General features: G+C 28.9%; 1 protein-coding gene across 3 annotated transcripts; it reads left to right on the forward strand.

Annotated features, from left to right (window-relative positions):
- The first annotated feature begins 173 nt into the window (after window positions 1-173).
- On the forward strand, window positions 174-7,383 carry LOC103873765 (heavy metal-associated isoprenylated plant protein 7). 3 transcript variants are annotated; one of them, XM_009152160.3, is made up of 5 exons: window positions 174-191; window positions 4,965-5,241; window positions 5,784-5,986; window positions 6,335-6,425; window positions 6,684-7,383. In XM_009152160.3, exons 1-5 carry the CDS (start codon window positions 189-191, stop codon window positions 7,208-7,210), a joined length of 1,101 nt encoding a protein of 366 aa, XP_009150408.1. In that variant the 5' UTR covers window positions 174-188; the 3' UTR covers window positions 7,211-7,383. The 3 variants fall into 3 exon arrangements, with proteins under 3 accessions (XP_009150408.1, XP_009150406.1, XP_009150407.1); XM_009152158.3 differs by lacking the exon at window positions 174-191 and adding an exon at window positions 2,510-2,542; XM_009152159.3 differs by lacking the exon at window positions 174-191 and adding an exon at window positions 4,612-4,862.
- The last annotated feature ends 12,966 nt before the right edge of the window (window positions 7,384-20,349 follow it).

Raw genomic sequence — 20,349 nt, forward strand, 5'->3', positions numbered from 1 at the left:
CTTTGGTTTTGTTCATTATATCTTTATAGCTCTTTTCTTTTCCTGAAAAAACGAAGAATCTTTTGCAATCTCAAACACTTGTTTCATTAGTGTTATAAATTTTCTTCTTCTTTTTCGGATGTGTACTGATCTTCTTTAGGCGTTACGAAAAGCGACCAGCCTCGTTAGTGTGCATGCTGGATTAATGGATGGTAATCTTTCATTGTATATTTGTACTTATCCAACTTCAAATTTGGTGATCTCCTATGCTATGCTGTAAAAAGAGAACCATACATATTAATGTTTGGTTTATGCTGCACACTTTCAGATGTTTGATAATTTTGGTTTATAACTTTTTTTTTGTGATAAAAAAAATAGGCGCATGCTCCACTCGAACCCAGGTCCAATTTTGGTTTATAACTTGAAAATAAAAATATAAGTTTGATTACAGAACTCAAAAATTATACGCTTTAATGTTTTTAAAAAATTAAAGTTGATTTGACAAACAAATTACTTGGAAGAATAATTATTAATCGAATAAACTTGATTGATGCTACTGAGTACTGACCATTAGATGTTTTATTTCTCCTCGTTAGAATATTTTTTTTAATATATAGCGAGGAGTTGTGTGAAAAAATGTTTGTTTACTTCAGTAAAAAAAAATGTTTGTCTACCACAACAACACAAGTCATCCGCATATACGAAGCATTTTTCTTCTTTTTCGTACTCATTTAAAGAGAGTATAACATTTTGAAAGTTACCTTTCGAATGTTTCGACATACAGTTAAGATGGTCTTTTCAGATTGGTGGTGTCATACTTGTCTCGTAATAGGTATAATACGATCATGAAAATTGGGGGGGGGGGGGGGGGGGGGGGGGGGGGGGGTTTCAAACATATATATACCTGAAGAATATAATATCAAACACCTGTATAGGGACGATGATTGAAAATCTCAATGATGACAATAGTGAACAAGAAGGCGATAAGTTACTGTCATTTCAGATGAAGGATATATCATATATCTTTCCACACTACTTAGAAAATTAATACACACTTTGCATGTAACTACAATTAGTTCGGTTTTCTTTACTTCTATTTCGATATATGTCACGGCCAAAAACATCGATTTGTCGTTTCAAGTTAGAGTTTAAGATGTTTGGAGATGCTTTCTATATTTAAAAAGAAAACATAATAACTTTTTGATATTTTTAAAAAGAAAACATAATATCAGTTTATCAGGACGTCATGGGTTATGTTTTGGAAAAAAATGGTGGTAAGAGTATACTTTCAAAACATACAATAGAAAGAAGAAGAAAAGGACGAACAACAGTTATAGCTTTTCAGAAATTGAGTAATCAACAGAGTATGGGTTCTTAATTCTGTAAGTTATAATGTTCAGCGTTTTTAATGTGATATTTCTATTCTGTAACTTTGAATATCATAACATTAACACCATGTGATTGTACAGTCTTTAATACCGCGAAACCATATTTTTAAAAGATCACCCATATCTAGCTATCTACTAAAGAATGTCAGAGAAAACTACGTCTACTGTAAATATTAACTAATTTATGCCACTTTTGAAATAATCTAATAGAACTCTTACCACGGTCGACTTTTGTTTCTGGTAAAAAGGTAATTAGGTAATAATCACGTTCTTTTGACCAATTACTTTTATTAGGCTCTTGTTAACGCCAACAACTTACACCGTTAAGTTTGAGGTAGGAAGAACGCAAGAATGGTGTGAAGAAGAAAAAAAACAAGAGCCAACAGAAACGGCCGTTACGTTATTATTATTACTGACGTGTCTGCGTCAGCTCTTGGATTCTTTCTCTGCCAAAAGCATTTAATTTTACCAGATTCATCATTTATATCACTGCCATAAAAGTGCGACAAAATCTCAAATTGTAACAGAACTATTCTATTTTATCAAACCGGATATTAAAAATATAACCGTACGGTTCTACTCATACCAAATGAGATATTGATTTTTTTTTTTAATATTGATGATCAATAGCTAATGGTATTTCTACTATTTTATCAGCCTTATTAACTCTTTTTCTTTTATAAATGAGCCTTATTAACTTAATCACTTGACTTTCACCATTTTACCACTAAAGTTAGTATTTTACAAATTTATATATATTCTATAAGTTTAGCAGTTGCAGGAATTTCTTTGTTTCTGTTCATATATTTATGTAAATGTTTCAACGTTCTTTAACAAAAATAAAAGTAATCGTTTCAACGTTCAACAGTGTTTTGCTCTGTAAATTAATATTTTCATGATTTGTAACGTATTTCGGTTTCACGTGCTCTACTGCTCTTTGATTTGTTTACTATCATTAGAATTATAAAAAGAACCAAAGGAAAAAAAAGGAAAAGTAACGTATATTTAAGAACTCTTTTTAAGTCGAGAAAACAGAAGAATCCAACTCGGCAACGTCCATGTGTAAGCCTCGGTAATACAAAACTTTGTCCCACAGTGCGATCCAAAGTTCATGCACCACGCGTGTGAAGTCTTACTTGGCGCCACGTCAGTAATCAATGCATGGGGAAGTCGAGGTGATAATATTATCATTCCCTCTCGATTTTTTTTTCTTTTTGTCAACCTCTCCCTACTGAAATCATTACTAACAGTTTAGATATATGAACTTAAGTTTACATATACAAATCTCATTTTAACTTTTGGCTTAAAATCGATTTGTTTGATCATAATACTATTACTGTTTGCAGACAATGAGAACATTGTATCCGGAGAAACACATTGATGATGATATGATATAGTAAGAGATGCAATTGATTGCATCTGTAAATATATAAAAGTAAATTGCAATGTAAGAAATGTTTTGCAATTTGGTATATTTGGTTGTGCATGACCCGACCCCTTGTGTCAAGGTAAGCCCTTCAATGATCATTTTATTTTATGTTTTAAGACGACCAACTAAAAAACGAAAAACACATTTGATTTTCACTTTGTCCAAGATAACCAATTACCAGTCCTCGCTTACTTTCATGTAACGGAAGTTCACTTAATTAAAGAGTTATCAAGTTTTTGCCCCAGAAAAAGAGAGACCGAGTTATCAAGCATTAGATTCTCATCGTTTCAAAAAAGAAAAGATCATCTGAACTGTGTAGTTGAGGTAAAAAAATCAATTTATTCTATCATTTTTACTATCTGGTGGAGGGAATAAATGTGTACTATAAGTTGAGGTAAGCAATCAATTTGACAGATATACTTCTACATATATATACTTAGAATGTGAAATAATTTCAATTAACAAAGGATACAGAGTATCCATTAGCTTCTTCTTTTTTGAGAATAGTATACATTATCTTTTTAGAGCATCTCCATCCCTACTCCATTGTTTCCTCTAAAATGGAGTAAAAGTGAATATGGAGTAAGGAATGCTCTAACCCAACTTCATATCTCACTCTATAATGAAATTTACTCCATAAATGGAGTAATCTATTTTTTTTTTTTGTTCATCACTCCATTATGGAGTGAAAAATGGAATAGGATTGGAGTAATTTTACTCTATTTTCACTTTTACTCTATTTTCACTTTTACTCTATTTTCACTTTTATTTCATTTTGGAGGAAAAATTTGAGTTTTACATTGGAGATGCTCTTAGACTATATATCCCTGGATTTCAAATGGTTTACTCCAAAAAGATAAGAAGAATTGTTAGCCTCGTAAATACAATAGTGTTGAACTTTTAAGATTTATTACGTGTGCGCGCGCATGTTCTATATGTATTAAGGGTAATCCTGTGCCATTATACTATGTCACCATTGTTCGCTCATTTGTAGATTGAATTAAGCTCATTGGAACTTAAGGTTTAGCAACAACAGCCATAGGTATTAGTTGTTATCACCAATACCGTGTTGATTCACTTCGCCATGGACATCTCATGTTGATAACACGCATTTTTATTCCATTCGAATAGGAAGTGCTTTGGAAAATGAAAGAATAATGTTTTTTTTTTCGAATTTGCATTAGGTATATATTAGCACATAAGTTTTTTTTGGAAAGAATATTAGCACAGAAGTTGTCTATAAATGTTTCTTAAAAGGTGTGGGGCATTTCTCTCTAATCCCTAACAATACAAACTTAAAAGCTATAGCTATTGACAAACAATCCATGATTGAATTTCTTTTTAATCCATTGTTTAGGAATAATTATGATTGGAAATATAATGAAAACTTGGAAGGATATATGGACTTGTTAGAACCTTTTCTCAATGTTAATTATATTTTTATATATATATATATATATATATATATATATATATAATCAAGATAAAATTTTGAATTGTTTTGTCAAAGTAAGCTAATTTGGTTTCCACAATGGTATAAAGTTCGATTTGAATAGATTTTCTAAAATGTACACCCATACATACTTGTATAAAAGATTTAAACCATTTGTTAAAATAGTGTATTAAAAATACATAAAATTAAAATACGTAAGAGGGCAATTCCACTTAACTGTCAATCTCGAGGTCTAGAATTGCGTTTTGACAGTTTTAACTATATATGGATGAACACATATTGCGTGAGCATTAGGTGCATTTTGACTGATAAACAATTGAACAAAATATTAAATCACATACTAAAATAATAATCAATTAACTTAAAAACAGATTCACGTATAAGTCATGTTTAAAAGGAGTAATACAAAATAATTTACATTTCTTTTCAGATCTTGAGGTCCACAGTTCTACCTTCGTACCAACACCCAAGTGGTTCCTTAGAGAGAGAGAGAGAGAGAGAGAGAGAGAGAGAGAAGGCGTGAGAGAGATTTATAAGCCTCCCTTTGGGCATATCAATTTTTTTGTGAACATAGAAACACTCACAACTTAACAAAAAACAAAAAATGGGAGAGGTTCAAGAAAATCCCAAACTCTTATATCATATTTTCAAAACTCAATGAATAATAACAACAATAAATTTATTTCAATTAAGACTAATTTTTCTTGGGTTCCAGGAGGAGAAGAAACCAGAAGCAGCAGAGGAGAAGAAACCAGAAGAGGAGAAAAAAGAAGGAGAAGAAAAGAAAGTGGAGGCTGATGAGAAAAAAGGAGAAGAATCTGAGAAGAAAACTCAAGAAGGAGAGCCTACTAAAGAATCCAAAGATGAGTCTCCACCGGCGGCGCCGGAGGCTCCAGCACCACCTCCTCCGCCGCAAGAGATTGTCCTTAAGGTTTACATGCACTGTGAAGGCTGTGCTAGAAAAGTCCGCCGTTGCCTCAAAGGCTTTGAAGGTATGTATAAAAGTGCATATTTATATAATTTTTTTTTGCATTTCATCTACATGTACACGTTTCTTTGAAAATATATTTACATTTTAGTTTTTTCATGGAATAGTTTCACTATCCAAACGTTTGCCGCTTGCTTTTACAACGATCTATTTTTGTTTAAGATGATCAATGTTGTGGTCCATTTAAAAATAGAAACACATACACTCGGAGCATCTATTGAGGTACTTTTCCCTACAAATTACACACAACTGATAAGTAAATTACTGTAACTATATCTTGTTTCTGTCAACTACAGTTTTTGGTTGATTTTGTGTATAAGTATCGTTAGTAATTATTATATATTTTGTGCGTAGGACCATATAAAGGTTGGGCTATGCTTTTAATTATTAATATTATATGTAAGTAAAAACAACCAAACTAGGAATTCTGTTTTTGGTAAACATGGTAATATGTTTTTTTCTTTTTTTTGTAAAAAACATGGTAATATATTTGATAATATAGATAAATATGAAGTGAATCTTGGATTTTTGGTTTGATTTATTTAGGAGTGGAAGATGTGATGACTGATTGTAAATCGGGGAAAGTGGTGGTGAAGGGAGAGAAAGCTGATCCATTAAAAGTATTAGCCAGAGTTCAAAGGAAGACCCACCGTCAAGTTGTGCTTCTTTCTCCGATTCCCCCGCCGTCTCAACCACCGGAAAAGAAAGCAGAAGAGGAGAAACCCAAAGTGGAAGAGAAGAAAGTGGAGGTAACTTTCTTTATTGATTTTTTTGTTTAGTAAATTTGATATTACTAAAGGAAAAAAAAAAAAGAGGAGGTGATTTTAGGGGTTGCTTTCTTGGGGGGTAATGAAATGACTATTCATTTGTTTTTGTATTACTATTTTATTTACGGTAAATACTCATTAGTTTATTATTCGGTTAAAAGGGGAATATTCTCTTTGCAGTGATTTCACATGGGAGGTGTATTGGTAGGGTTGGTATATTATTGTTTAATTCGATGGGTTCATGACTTCATGTTATAAACTGTATTTTATGTATATGGAATTTGAGTTTAGTAGTTTTATTTAAATTACCCGGCGACCATTTTGTATCAGCCTCCCGTAGTGGTTACGGTGGTCCTCAAGGTTCATATGCACTGCGAAGCTTGTGCGACGGAGATCAAGAAACGGATCATGAGAATGAAAGGTTAGTGTGTAATTCTTTAGTTTAATCAAAGTTGTTACATAATATCTAATCAATATCATATTGCTGCCACTCTAAAACACATACACACGTGCTAATTTATTTAGTCATAATCTTCTTATTTGTCGAAAGCATGTGTACTGTATCATATATATTCATATGTAAACCATACGTAGTGGGGTCAAATTGTCTTTAGCCCTTCACTTTGATATTGCTATTTGTTTTTCTCATTCATTATTGTTTGAATAAATTACTTTTTAGGAGTGGAATCTGCTGAATCGGATTTAAAGGGTTCTCAAGTGACGGTGAAGGGAGTGTTTGAACCGCAAAAGCTAGTAGATTACGTTTATAAACGGACTGGAAAACATGCTGCGATTATGAAAGTTGACCCACCGCCTCCCCCGCCACCTGAGGTTGCGGCTGCAGCGGCGGAAGGAGAGAAGAAAGAAGAAGCAAAAGGAGAAGAAAAGGACGGAGGGGAATCCAAAGGCGAGGAAGGGAAAGAGGAAAAGGCAACGACGGATGAAGAGAAGAAAGAAGGAGATGGCGGCAAAGGGGAAGGTGAAGCAGCGGAAAAAGGCGGAGGTGGTGAAACCGGTGGCGGGGGTGAGGAGGAAGAAGCAAAAGTTGTGGAGGCGAGGAAGATAGAGAATCCTTATTACTACTATCTTTACCAACCGCCCCGTGTGGCGGTTCCACCTATGGAAATGCCGTCTTATGCTTACCCGCATGCTTATCCGCCTCAACTATTCAGCGACGAAAATCCAAACGCATGTTCCATAATGTAACAAAGAAAACCGCAAACGCTAAATGGTTTATATGGGGAATATTTGAACATTTTTGATTCAGTGGATACATGGTGGATCTCTCTTTGCATGTGGTCTTCTTTTTTACTGTGGTTGTGCAGCTCTTTTTAATGGCTATATATAATCAATAAATAAATAGATTACAACTGTTTATACTTTGTACTATAAATTTGTTTTAATTTATGTTACATAAAAAATCAATCGCTGCAGAAAAAAAATAGAAAATCAGTCTTACCGAGTATAGGTGTATTTTTATTTTTGAGCTGCACCAAATCTGATGCGATCATCCCACACATTTTCAGTATACATGCAAAATTTACATATTTAGATATGGTTAATCTAAGCAAATTCTATTTAAGTGTTAACTACTGAAAAGTTAGCTAGAGTCCTTGTTTACTAAGCTACCATGTAACAGTTACAACTGCAGTGTTGCACCAACTAGGCAACTACACGATAGTTTGTTCATTTGCCCAAAATAATCAATCACATAATGCCAACACAATCACTAAACTAGTTGGAAACTTGTGGAAGAACGGTAGAGTTCACATCTATAGTCCCCTTGTTGTAGATGTTATAAAATAACCTTAATAGTATTACCTAGTACAAACCCATTTCTACACTTCTCTCCATAATAAGAAAAACGTCGTTGAGAGTTTATCGATGAATTATTAGTAGTTAGGTGAAACACTCCTTTCTTGCCTCTATCAAAATAGGTTGGTCCATTTATTGTACGAATAAAGTTAATAAAAATGCTGCCTTGTCTTAGACTTGGCATTTTGTTTTGTCAATTGTGTTATGATTATTTCTTTATTTTTGCTAAAAGATGATACTATTCTTCTTAAATAATTTTGTGGTCATCATGTGTTGTTAGAAATTAAATGGTGGCACGTAATATCAATCAATCATTACAATAGTTAATTAAGAATCCTATGTTTTTTTTTTCATTTTTGGGATTACATCAATACTAATCCAAAAAATGATTTCCCTAATAAACATTATCATTTAGGATGAATTTTGTTAACTGGATTGTGAATTTTGTGATTTGAATATGGACAACATAAAAACTTTGAGACCATATTAAAAATTAGAACTAAAACCAAATAATGAGATTATGTTTTTGGCTGATCAACTAATTCCATTTAGAAAAGAATAGTTTTGTTCAGTTAACGTCTGCGATTAACATATACATATATTATGTCCTTTTATATAAAAATCGAGTTATCTACTTTGTAATCAAAATAATCCCAATGAGTCTATCCAATTTTGTCATTTTTAAGAAAATTCCAATTCTAAAAATCGCATATATTGTAAAAAGCTAAACTATGAAACAAACAGAAAGCTACTGTTTTTTTTTTCTTTTTTTTTTGTAATCTTGCGTCCACTTTTAATATTACTAGATTTTACTGCGCGAGTCTGCCTTAATAATTTAATTTATTTTTGTAATATTTTTTAAGAAAAGGATAATTTTTGTTAAATAATTATTTTTATTAATATTATTTGATCTTTTCGCATTTGTATTGTTTTATAAATTTGTTCATTTTAAACTTAGCTATTTATTTGTTTGTATTATAAAAATAAAATTACTGTTACTTAATTATTTATAGTTTCTTATAAGTACATAATTTTAGTATTACATAGATTTCTCAGTACATATACACTACTATACTATGCTATACACTACTATGCATATTTTATTAGTAATTAGTTTTATTTTATAATAATATTAAGATAATAAAATATAAATCGTTTTATATACATTTTTCTATGAAATTTTATTCAAAGTGTGCTTTATTATTTTTCATTGTTAAGTTTATATACAATTTTACCCTTTAAGTAACTAATATTTAGATATCAGTTTGTTTGTATATGTAAATGTATTAAATTATTTATAAACATGTGTATATTGTTTCTTAATAAAAAATTTAAAAGCGTTATATAGATTGTTCGATGCTTATTAACTAATACAACGCTGTTATAAATATTTTACGATAATTTTATATGTATTTCTATTTGAATGACATAAAAGATTAATCCTTATGCATATCTAAATTTTTTGTATTTCCCACTTGATCTAGTTACAGTATAAATTAGTGGTGGGATTATGATGTTTTAGTGGTTCACAAAATGTTTTCCTCGATTGAGAAGTTACTTTTATTGGAAAAGAGTTACCATGTACTTCGATTTATTATTAGTGACCTAATTTTAAAAACATCTTGTAGATTATAAAAATATTTAGGTATGTTTCATAAAAACATGTTTGGTTAGTTAAATGAATATTTGGATTATGATTTTTTTTTAACCAATTGTCTCAAAATTTATTAAAATCTAATTGTTGATGAGTAAATAACTATGTTAATTTATTTGATTGATAAAAGGCAATTTAATGATTTATAGTATAAACTTATATATATTATATGTTACTTATGAATATTTTCAATAGCATATAACCTAAACTTTTAAAATTAATGGTTTAAATTTATGTAGTTATACTTATTTAGAATTCTTGCATGATTAAATTAATTAGTTTTTTTTTGTTATTTAGTTTTATGTTAATTTTCGAAAATATATTATATATACTTTTTTTAGTTTTGTAAGTTTTCCTTATTTGATAATGATTTATGTTTTATTTTAAATAAACAGTTTTTGGTAATATTGACACTTAAAAAATGCAATTCTCTCAACTAGCCATTTTTAAGTTTTTGTCACAAAATAGCTCTCAAGAAAAAAAATAACCAAAATAGCCCATTTTCTTTTGAAATTTTAAAATTTTATTTAAAATTTTTTAAAATTTGAAACTCTATTCCCAAAACCCTACCCCTTAACTCTAAACTCTAGGTCTAGATTAGTTAACTTTAGGGTAAAAATATAAAAATGCCTATCTTAGAGAATTTCTCTTTAAAAAATAACAAATTTCAAATAATGGTTTGTCATAGTATTATTGGACATTTTAAATTCTACATGGACACCTTCAATCGTTTATAACATCAGCTTTTATATAATAATAATATATATTTATCAACTTTCATGGACATATACATGCAGTGTAATGACCACCTCTCTCATGCTCCCATAGTGATTGCTAATCGCATAGAGCATGTAACAACAAGTCCTATGACATTCGTGTAGGAGAAGTAGCTTGACAATTCAAGACCATCTATCGGGAAGTCCACATAGGCCGCCAGTTTGTTCTTCATAAACCGACCATAACAATAACTATTTATAATCACGCTGACAGTTTATATAGTAGATTATATATTGTAAATATTTTTAAACGTTTTTATATTTTAATTATTTTAAAATTAACTTATTTTGTGAATATTACTTTTTATTTTGGTTTTCTATAATACTATAAGAGTTACCTTTTTTTAAGTAAGTTGTAAAATGTTAATATTTATTTTGAAGATTAATTTAGTTTTATTAGAAATATTAACTTTAAAAAATTAAAATCTGATTTTTCATAATATGATTGGTGGTTTTAAATCGTACGTCGACGCCCTTAATGACTTATAGCCTCAACTTTTATATAGTATAGATTTTATTTTATATTAATTTCAATTTTATTGTTTGAATTTTTTTCAATTTTTATTTAATAATTATCTCTGTTAGTTGTTTATATTTCAATTTCCAAAAATCTGTTTCACATTAGGTAATTTATATATAATGTTTTCACTTTTTAAGTTTACCTTTATATATTAATTTATTTTATTTTGAAATAAGCAATGTTTGGTAATATTGACATTAATAGAAATTGAAAATTGAAAAAAAATGATTTGGCATATTTTCGGTGATTAAAAATAATATGTGGACATTTTCAGTAATTTGTTACATCAATTTGTATATAGTATATGTTATTTGTGAATATTTTCAATAGCATATAACCCAAAAATTGAAGTTACCTGTTTAAATTTTTTTATTAATTTTCGAAAATTTATTATATATTCAGTTAATTTATATATATAATCTTTTTACTTTTGTTAGCTTTCCTTATTTGTTACTGATTTCTGTTATATTCTGAAATAAACAAAATTTTGGAATATTGACATTATTAAAAATATTAAACTAATGTCATATCAGTTATTTTAAATCATATTTGTGTTTGAATAATATTTAATATTTTTAATAGTATATAACCTAAACTTTAAAAATCACGTGTTTTAATATAGTTCTAATTGTTAAATTATCTTGTATTTTAAGTTAATTCTTATATTTGTATGATATTTTATGTTAATTTCGAATATATATATATATATATATATATATATATATATATATTAAGTTAACTTATACATAATTCTTTGACTTTTCTAAGTTTACCATATTTAAATTGATTTATATTTTATTTTAAAATGCATGATTTTTGGAAATATTGACTTATTTAAAAATAACAAATTAAAATGTTTATTTGTCATAATATGATTGGTCGTTTAACATTTTATGTGGACGCCTTCAATGGCTTATATTATGAGATAAAATAATATTTAGATTTAAAATTTAATCATTATAAATATTTTGATGAACTTTAGTTAATATTAAACTGCCTTTGTAAGATAATATAGAAAGTAAAGTAAATATAATGAATTTAACAAATGTTATCTAACATTTTTATTTATTGAATTAATAATATTGAGAATATAAAGTGCTAAATTTATCTTCTACTTTATTCAGTTGATTATTTGTATTGTAGTTAAGCTTGTATGATTGTATAATGTATTGCAATATATTATAATTTATTTTTGGTATAATAATTAATATTTGTTTGTTTTGGAGTTTACATAAAGATTTTTAAGATTCTTTTAAAACTATTACATGATTTTGATAATTGTTTTTTAAGTGCTGATGATTATTACAATATATTATAATTTACCTTTTTAAAATGTTCAAAATTTGTAAATTTCTATGTTTTTAATTTGTTGATTATAGTACATAGATATTATAGTTATATTGATAAATTCATATTGATTGTTTTTTCTATCATTTTTATGTTATCTTTCATGCTAACTTGTTGTTGGTGTTTGTTATAAATTTTATTTACAATCTTAACTAACTTATTTGGCATTAGGCTTTTTATTTTTCACTATCTTATAAACATTGTTCTCTAAATATTTTCTTCGACGTAACTCAATAAAGAGCTTCTCAATAAGAATTCATCATGTAGTTTGGAATTATTCTCTAGTATATCTGGTATTGTTTGGTGTGATGAATTTTTTGTCTATTAGATTTTGTCTTCGACTTGTATGGTTACTTTCCATCGCGGATGTTTTTCGTTTTCATTCACTGTTATTATCTTCATTTCAAACCCTATATTTTTTTATGTGTTCCTTGTTAATTCTTTCTTTTGGATATTATTAAAGAAAATACATTTGATATTGATTTCTTTTTATTTTGATAATACACTTTTTGAAATTTTATTTTGAATAGTTTATTTTATTTTGTGTTCTTGCAAGTTAAAAATCGTATATTCTTTATATTTTATTTTACTTTCGTTAATTTGTTTTGTTAAATTTCCAAATATTTAATATATTTAAGTTATTTTCATTCTATTTATTAGTTTGCCTTATTTTATGTTGAATTCTATTTTGTATTGAATAATTATTTTTGGAATTTTTAGATTTTAAAAAATAGTAAATTATAATTATGATTTTCCATATTTTGATTGGTCTTTTATAATCCTCTGTGTATACTTTTAATGACTTATAGTATCAACTCTTATATAGTAAATAAATGATATTTAGAATATTTTGGGTGTTTTAAAAATATTATGTGAACATTTTCAGTTATTTATACCTTCAACTTATACATAATACATGTTATATGTGAATATTTTCATTATCATATAGCCTAAAAGTTGAAAATCATGAGTTAAATTTATTTACTTATAATGTTTTGAAAGTCTTGCATTTTTAAATTAATTATTATTTTATATTTATATTTTTATGCTAAATTTTGAATAATATTTTATATATTAAGTTAACTTATTTATCATGTTCTACTTTTGTTAACTTAACTAATTTGATATTGGTTTACGTTCTATTTTAAAATGAACAATTTTTGGAAATATTAACATTTTTGAAACTAATAAATGAAAACAAATGATTTGTCAAATATATATGACTGTTTAAAATCCTATATTAACGATCTCAATGGCTTATAGCCTCAACTTTTATATAGCATAGATTTTCATTAGTATATAGCCTAAACTTGGAAAATCATGAGTTAAATTAATTTACTTATAATGTTTTGAAAGTCTTGCATTTTTAATTAATTATTATTATATTGTATTTATTTTTACGTTAAATTTCGGAAAATATTTTCTATATTAAGTTAATTTATTATTAATATTTTACTTTTTTTAACTTACCTTGTTTGATACTGGTTATAAATTTTGTTAATTTATTAATAACAATAAATATTACATGTTTTGAACTTTTATAGTTATAATTGTTTGAAAGCCTTGCATTTTAAAAAAAAAATCGAAAATTTATTATTTATTCAGTTAACTTATATATAATCTTTTTACCTTTGTTAGGTTTCCTTATTTTATATTTATTTCTATGTTATTTTGAAATAAACAATTTTTTGGAAATATTGAAATTTTTGAAACTATTAAACTAAAATAATGATTTGTCATTTTATGATTAGCTGTTTTAAATCCTATGTGTTTTAAATCATAATATTGATTATTTTCAATAGCATATAGCCTAAATTTAAAAATCAAGTGTTTCATAATTTTTATGGTTCTAATTGTTTAAATATCTTGCATTTTTAAGTTAATTATATTATATTTGTAAGATATTTTATGTTGATTTTAGAAAATATATTATATATTAAGTTAACATATATATAATTATTTGACTTTTGTAAATTTACCATATTTTAATTGATTTATATTTTATTTTGAAATAAACGATTTTTGGAAATTTTGACATTTTTAGAAATAGAAACTAAAATGTTGATTTGTCATAATAAGATTGGTCGTTTAAAATCCTACGTGGACGCTTTCAATGGCTTATAGCCTCAACTTTTGTATAGTATAGATTTTAACATTTACTTATTTATGAGTTATTTTCAACACTAGGTAAACATATTACATCATCATATAATCTCTACCTCTATTATATATGATAATCGACTATTTTTAACATATGTGATATTGATGAAAAACTCTGCGGATAAGGATTTTACGATGAAACTCTCCTCAAAATATTTGAATCGACGGACGGTTCTGCATGTACGACATCCTCGATGAACATGTTTTTTCAAATAGCAGACGACCATAACAAACGACTTTGCCTATAGTACTCTGGAACTTCCGATGAGGTTCACATCCTATAATCTCCAAAAAATTACAGTAAGGAATTCTAATCCCAGACCTAAGTATAGAAGCCTTCAAAAATTTACTAATATGTTGTGGTGTTTCCACAATTTACGACCTATTAGATACTAAATTATATATTTACAATTTGACATGTTATAGTCTAGCGTAAAATTTGAGAAACTCGTAGAATAGTCTTTTTTAGATTTTTTGTTCACCAAAAATAGTACACAAAAAAAAAAAAAAAAATCTATACTATTAAAACATGTTACTATTTTGAAAATTTTGGATTATGCCCTTAGGTTTTCATCATATTTACAAGATAATTGCATTCCTTATTTTTAAAATTTTAATTAACTAAAATTGGCTAGAAATATAAATCAGCTGTTAGCAAGTGTTTTGCGACCAATCACATTGCATCATTTATTACTGTCTTTTATACGACAAAACCAATCGAAATATAAAATCTTAGTATTAAAATTTTAATTAACTTAAATTGGCTAGAAATATAAATCAGCTGTTAGCAAGTATTTAGCGACCAATCACATTGCATCATTTATTACTGTCTTTTATATGACAAAACCAATCGAAAATTATCCTCTCTTATATACCCTAAGTCATTACCTTAACTTACAAACAATAAACCCTATATTACAATTCAATATTGTTGGAAGCAAAAATTCATAGCTATACAAACCTAAACCATTAAATTTTAACAATAAACTATACATAACCTAAAATATAACGAAAGCTTACAGAAGTTAACATAGGGGTTATACATATACTATTATCTTCATGCAAAACAAATTTTGCCTACAAAACGTTTGTATACCAAATGTATCACATCATTTACAGCTACATTTTTTATACTTAATAAAAATGACTTTATAAATAGCATATATATATATATATATATACAATCATATCTAATTTTAAATTTATTGAATATTCTCAAATCTAGGTTAGAAATTATTGTGAAAATTATTTAAATTCGTTTGATATACGTGAAAGCCAGTTCACTTTCACAATGTAAATTTTCACGTCTCAATTTTCTTACTAACTTTTATTTTGTGTTTTTGTAACTAAATTTACATTATTTTGAACCCACTAAGCATGACAACCTAGATACTAAAATTTTTATACATGAATTACATTGATTTAATTTTTCATTTTTTCAAAATAAAAAATCTAAACATTGTTTTTAATTTTTTAGAAATGAATTAAATCAATGTATAACAAAAATAAAATAGAAATATATTTTTCTAAAATTTAAATGATTTTGGCCACTCAAAATAAATCCAAACCAGTCTAAATAGATGATCAATACAATTACATGGACTAAATGGATAAAATTATTAAGAATTTAAAAGTAAATGAGTTCAAAAAGTTGAGACGTAAATGTGTTTGTTAAAAAAAAAATGGATTTAAAAAGGTGGACTACCATTTTATTATTCTTAACAAAAAATTTGATGATCTTTTATTAGATTCTTACAATGTATATTATCCCGCGCTTTTAAAGTGCGGATTAAAATCTAGTATTTTATTAAAAAGTAAAAATATATATCTAGGGTTAACTAATTAGATTTATGACTTAGAGTTAAATGGTAGAGTTTTGAGAGTGGAGTTTAAATTTTTAAAAGTAAAAAATGGAAAATTTCAAAATAGTTTCAAAAAATTATAAAAAAAAAATCGAAATTGAAAGCATAGTTAAAGAACAATTTTTTTTATGTTTTTTTTTATTTATATTATTTGTATTTATATATTTATAGAGCATTGAGTAAAAAGATATCTTGCTTCTTTATTTTTTTGTTATCTTATGAAATTTTATAAAATTAAACAGTGACATATACAAAGCCTGTAAAGATATTTTTTCCGGCGCCAGAAGCTGGTGAGATGAACAATATCCCTCGTAGCCAAAGTTAAAAACCAACAAATATCACATAAACATAACAAAGAAATGACTAGATTACAAAGGTTTTCTGGAGCGCACACAGGGGCGGAGGCAGATAATTTATTTGTTGGGGGCATAAGTAAAATTGGTCAATGGATTAAAAGTATATTTGCTAAAAACAATAGGGGCATATTAAATTTATTCAATAATTAACATGAAATTTTAAAAAGTTGTTGGGGGCAAATGCCTCCCTCTCACACAACATGGCTCCGCCACTGAGCGCACATACAATCGATAGAGATGCGAAACTGGACAATAGTGGAAGCTTTTTTTTTTTTAATCAACAAAGACAATAGTGGAAGCTAGAATATAAGCGAAAAAACGTTGAAAGTTCCAATTATTTGAGATGCGAAAAGAGGTATAAGACAAGTTTCGACCTGAACCACGAAGAGCCATCACTCTGAATTAAACTTCACCTAGGGGAAGCAACGAGATAACATATCTCCAACTCAAGCGGAAGATGAAGTAGACGTTTGACAGTCAACTATTCATAGATCAAACGCGATTGATCAAAAACTCAAAAATCTCTTACTAAAAAATTGGAAAACCCATCGGTTAAAAATCAAGAGACAGCCACATCATCGAAGCTTCATTCATAAAAGTCAAGGGACAGCACCATTATCACATCAGAGCTAGTTTAGTCATGCACGCATGCATACCAAACACTACAAGAAAACAAGAAGATTCTGAGGGCCGAAATCGTCGGAAATTCGTCGGAAAATGCCTATTCCGACGAATTTCTGACGAAAGCGTTCGTCGGTATCATTTCGTCGGAAAAAAAGAATTCGTCGGAATTTCGTCAGACCTTCTGACGACTTTCTGACGAATACCGAGAAATGTCATTCTGACGAACTTCCGACAATATTCCGATGCGGACACACGAGACCAGAGTTCATCGGAAAAACTATATACCGACGGAGACGGATCCTCCGAAGATACCGACGAACTGAGGCCTCGGCAAATACCGACGGACTATGATTCGTCGGTAAATACCAACGGACTATGTTTCGTCGGTAAATTCCGACGAATCAATATTCCTCGGTATTTTCCGACGAATCGTTGTCTGTCGGTAATTTCCGACGAATCCTAGTCCGTCGGTATTTACCGACGAATCACAGTCCGCGGTATTTGCCGAGGCCTCAGTTCGTCGGAATATGTCAATTTTAATACGAATTAATTTTGCATTTTTATATATATTTTTTATAAATAAATTAATAAATAAATAAAATCTGAAATTTAAAACTAATAGTATTATAGAATTTAAATTTATACAAACCAAAATAGAAAAAAACATTCAGAAAATTTAAAATTCATGCAAAACGAAAAAAAAAACATTCAGACAGTTTTAAAAAGCTGGAAAAAACTAAGAACTCGAAGACATCAAACGATCTAGCTTCTGCATTATCTCGGCGTTGAACATCTTCTGGGATGCCAGCTCAGCAAGGATAGTGGCATTCTCCAAACGGATAGTGGCATTCTCAGAAAGGATAGTGGTGTTCTGCTCCTCCAATGCCCCAATCCGTTCATCTTTGTCATGTAGCTCCTCGAGAATCATGGGATCGGCATACAGAGCATGCGAAGAAGACGCCGGATACGAAGAAGCACGGCGGGCCAACCCAACTAAACGGCCTCCTTTCCTTTTAGGAACCGCCTACAAAAATATTTAAAGTTAGTAAATATGGACAAATTAGTAATCGACATTATAAAAAAGAATATTAATAAAAAAAATTACCTTTTCAACCATCTCATTTATTTGCAATAGGGACAAGTTGGTTGAAGCTCCCGTAGAATCGCCGTCATCAGAGAGAGGCTGAGATTGAGTTGCTATTTCAGCTTCCACCAAATCAACGACACCTTTGATCACGAGATCCTGAATTTGACCCGTCTTCTTGTTAGTGTGAGCCACCTTAATGAGTTGGAGACGATCAACGGGATTACCGTCATTTTCTTCGATCTAAAAAACCGCCATTATTAGCCAAGGAATATATAAAATATTTATTTAAAAAATATAAAGATAAATAATTAAAAAAAACTTACAAGTTCATCTTCCTTAGTAGACATAGAGCAAGCGCCGAGGTTGTGCACATACATACCTTTCCCGCCACGATCGCTCTTCCGGTTCTTGGAGTTCCTAGAAGACGTCTCTGCAGTTTCTTCCTTCTCCCAATGAGCTATCAACTGCTCCCACACCGTCCCGTTGATGAACCGTGGCCTCTTGTTCTTCTGCCAAACTGTCTTCCACGCGTTTATCTGCTTCGTATAAGAGTCCATGGCCTTTTCGTTGAATTTCTTACGGACTGTTTCCGTGAGATCGGAGTGCAAGTTGAACTCTTGCTACAAAACAAACATAATTTAATAAGTAAATATATTTTAAAAAATGTAAATACTTTAAAAAAATGACGAGTTTACCGCAAACTGACGAAACCACAACTCTCGTTCTTCGAAAGGAATCACACTCCACTTTGAATATCCAAAACGAAGCATGGAGTACATCATCTGGTTGATGCTCCTGGTAATGCCATTTTTCGACTTGGTGAACCTTTAAAAAAAATACAAGTTAGTTAACAAGTTAATTAATGGAAAAAAACATAATACTACAAATAATAAAAAATACTAACCAAGTGCTATGTCCTCATCGTGGGTTGGGATGGAGAACCGGGAGATGCTCTCGACCTGGTTGTTGAACCAATAGATCAACTGGCATGACCCGGATCCTGTTGGGCAGCAGCGGGAGGGGCAGCGGGAGCTGGAGCGGGAATATATGCGGGAATCGAGTTTTGTTCGTGAGACGATCCCGATGCACGGGAACTGCTCACCGAACTACGTCGAAGACGGGCTGCGGGGCGGGGTACATCCTCGGACCTAAAAAAAAAATTAATACATCAAAAATCTTTTCAAATCATTTCTATTTTTAATGTTTTCGTTTATATATTTACAAAAGGTTTTATAAACGTTTAAAAAAAACAATTAAACCTTTTATTATACATAGTTTATTACTGGAAACTTATAAAAAATTATAAATTTTTTTTATCATGATTTATATATATATATATATGTATACAAAATTATAAAAAATTTATAAATATAGATAAATGTTGTTAAATATTTTTAAAATTTTTTAAAAATGTTTTATTATACATAGTTTATTACTGGAAATTTATAAAAAATTATAAAAATTTTAAATTTTTTTATTATACATGATTTATATATATATATATATATGTATACAAAATTATAAAAAATTTATAATTATAGAAAAATGTTGTTAAATATTTTTAAAATTTTTAAAAAACGTTTTATTATACATATTTTATTATTGGAAACTTGAAAAAAGTTTTTAAAAATCAAAAAACGTTTTAAAAACAGTAAAACGTTTTGAATTTTAACAAAAACACAAAATAATTCCAAAAAAAAACTTAAACAACAATCCAAACAACAATCCTAACTTATATATCCTAAACTATCCATTCAATCCTAAAAATTTCAATCAAACAACCTAAAATCCGAGATCTAACTTCCAAAACCCTAAAAAATTGGGATAAAACAAGGTTGGGATGATTCTTACATGATTTAGGGTTTGGGGAAGAGATATGAGGGTGAGAAGATGATTCGCCGGTGATGGGGGCTCGAGAACGGCCGGAATCGCCGTGAAAGGGAGAGAAATCGCGGAGAGGATTGAGAGAGAGCCGGAGGCAGAAATAATGAAGAAGGAAGAAGAAGGGTAATTATATTTAACAATTCCGACGGACACGGGTTCGTCAGTATTCCGTCGGTACCGTTAAATATATACCAATTGGCGGTTCGCGAAAATTTCACGCGGTTTGGTTTTCCCGGGTAAATTACAATTCCGACGGAATT

The sequence above is a fragment of the Brassica rapa genome, chromosome A06 (assembly GCF_000309985.2).
Source record: "Brassica rapa cultivar Chiifu-401-42 chromosome A06, CAAS_Brap_v3.01, whole genome shotgun sequence".
Lineage (NCBI taxonomy): Eukaryota > Viridiplantae > Streptophyta > Magnoliopsida > Brassicales > Brassicaceae > Brassica > Brassica rapa.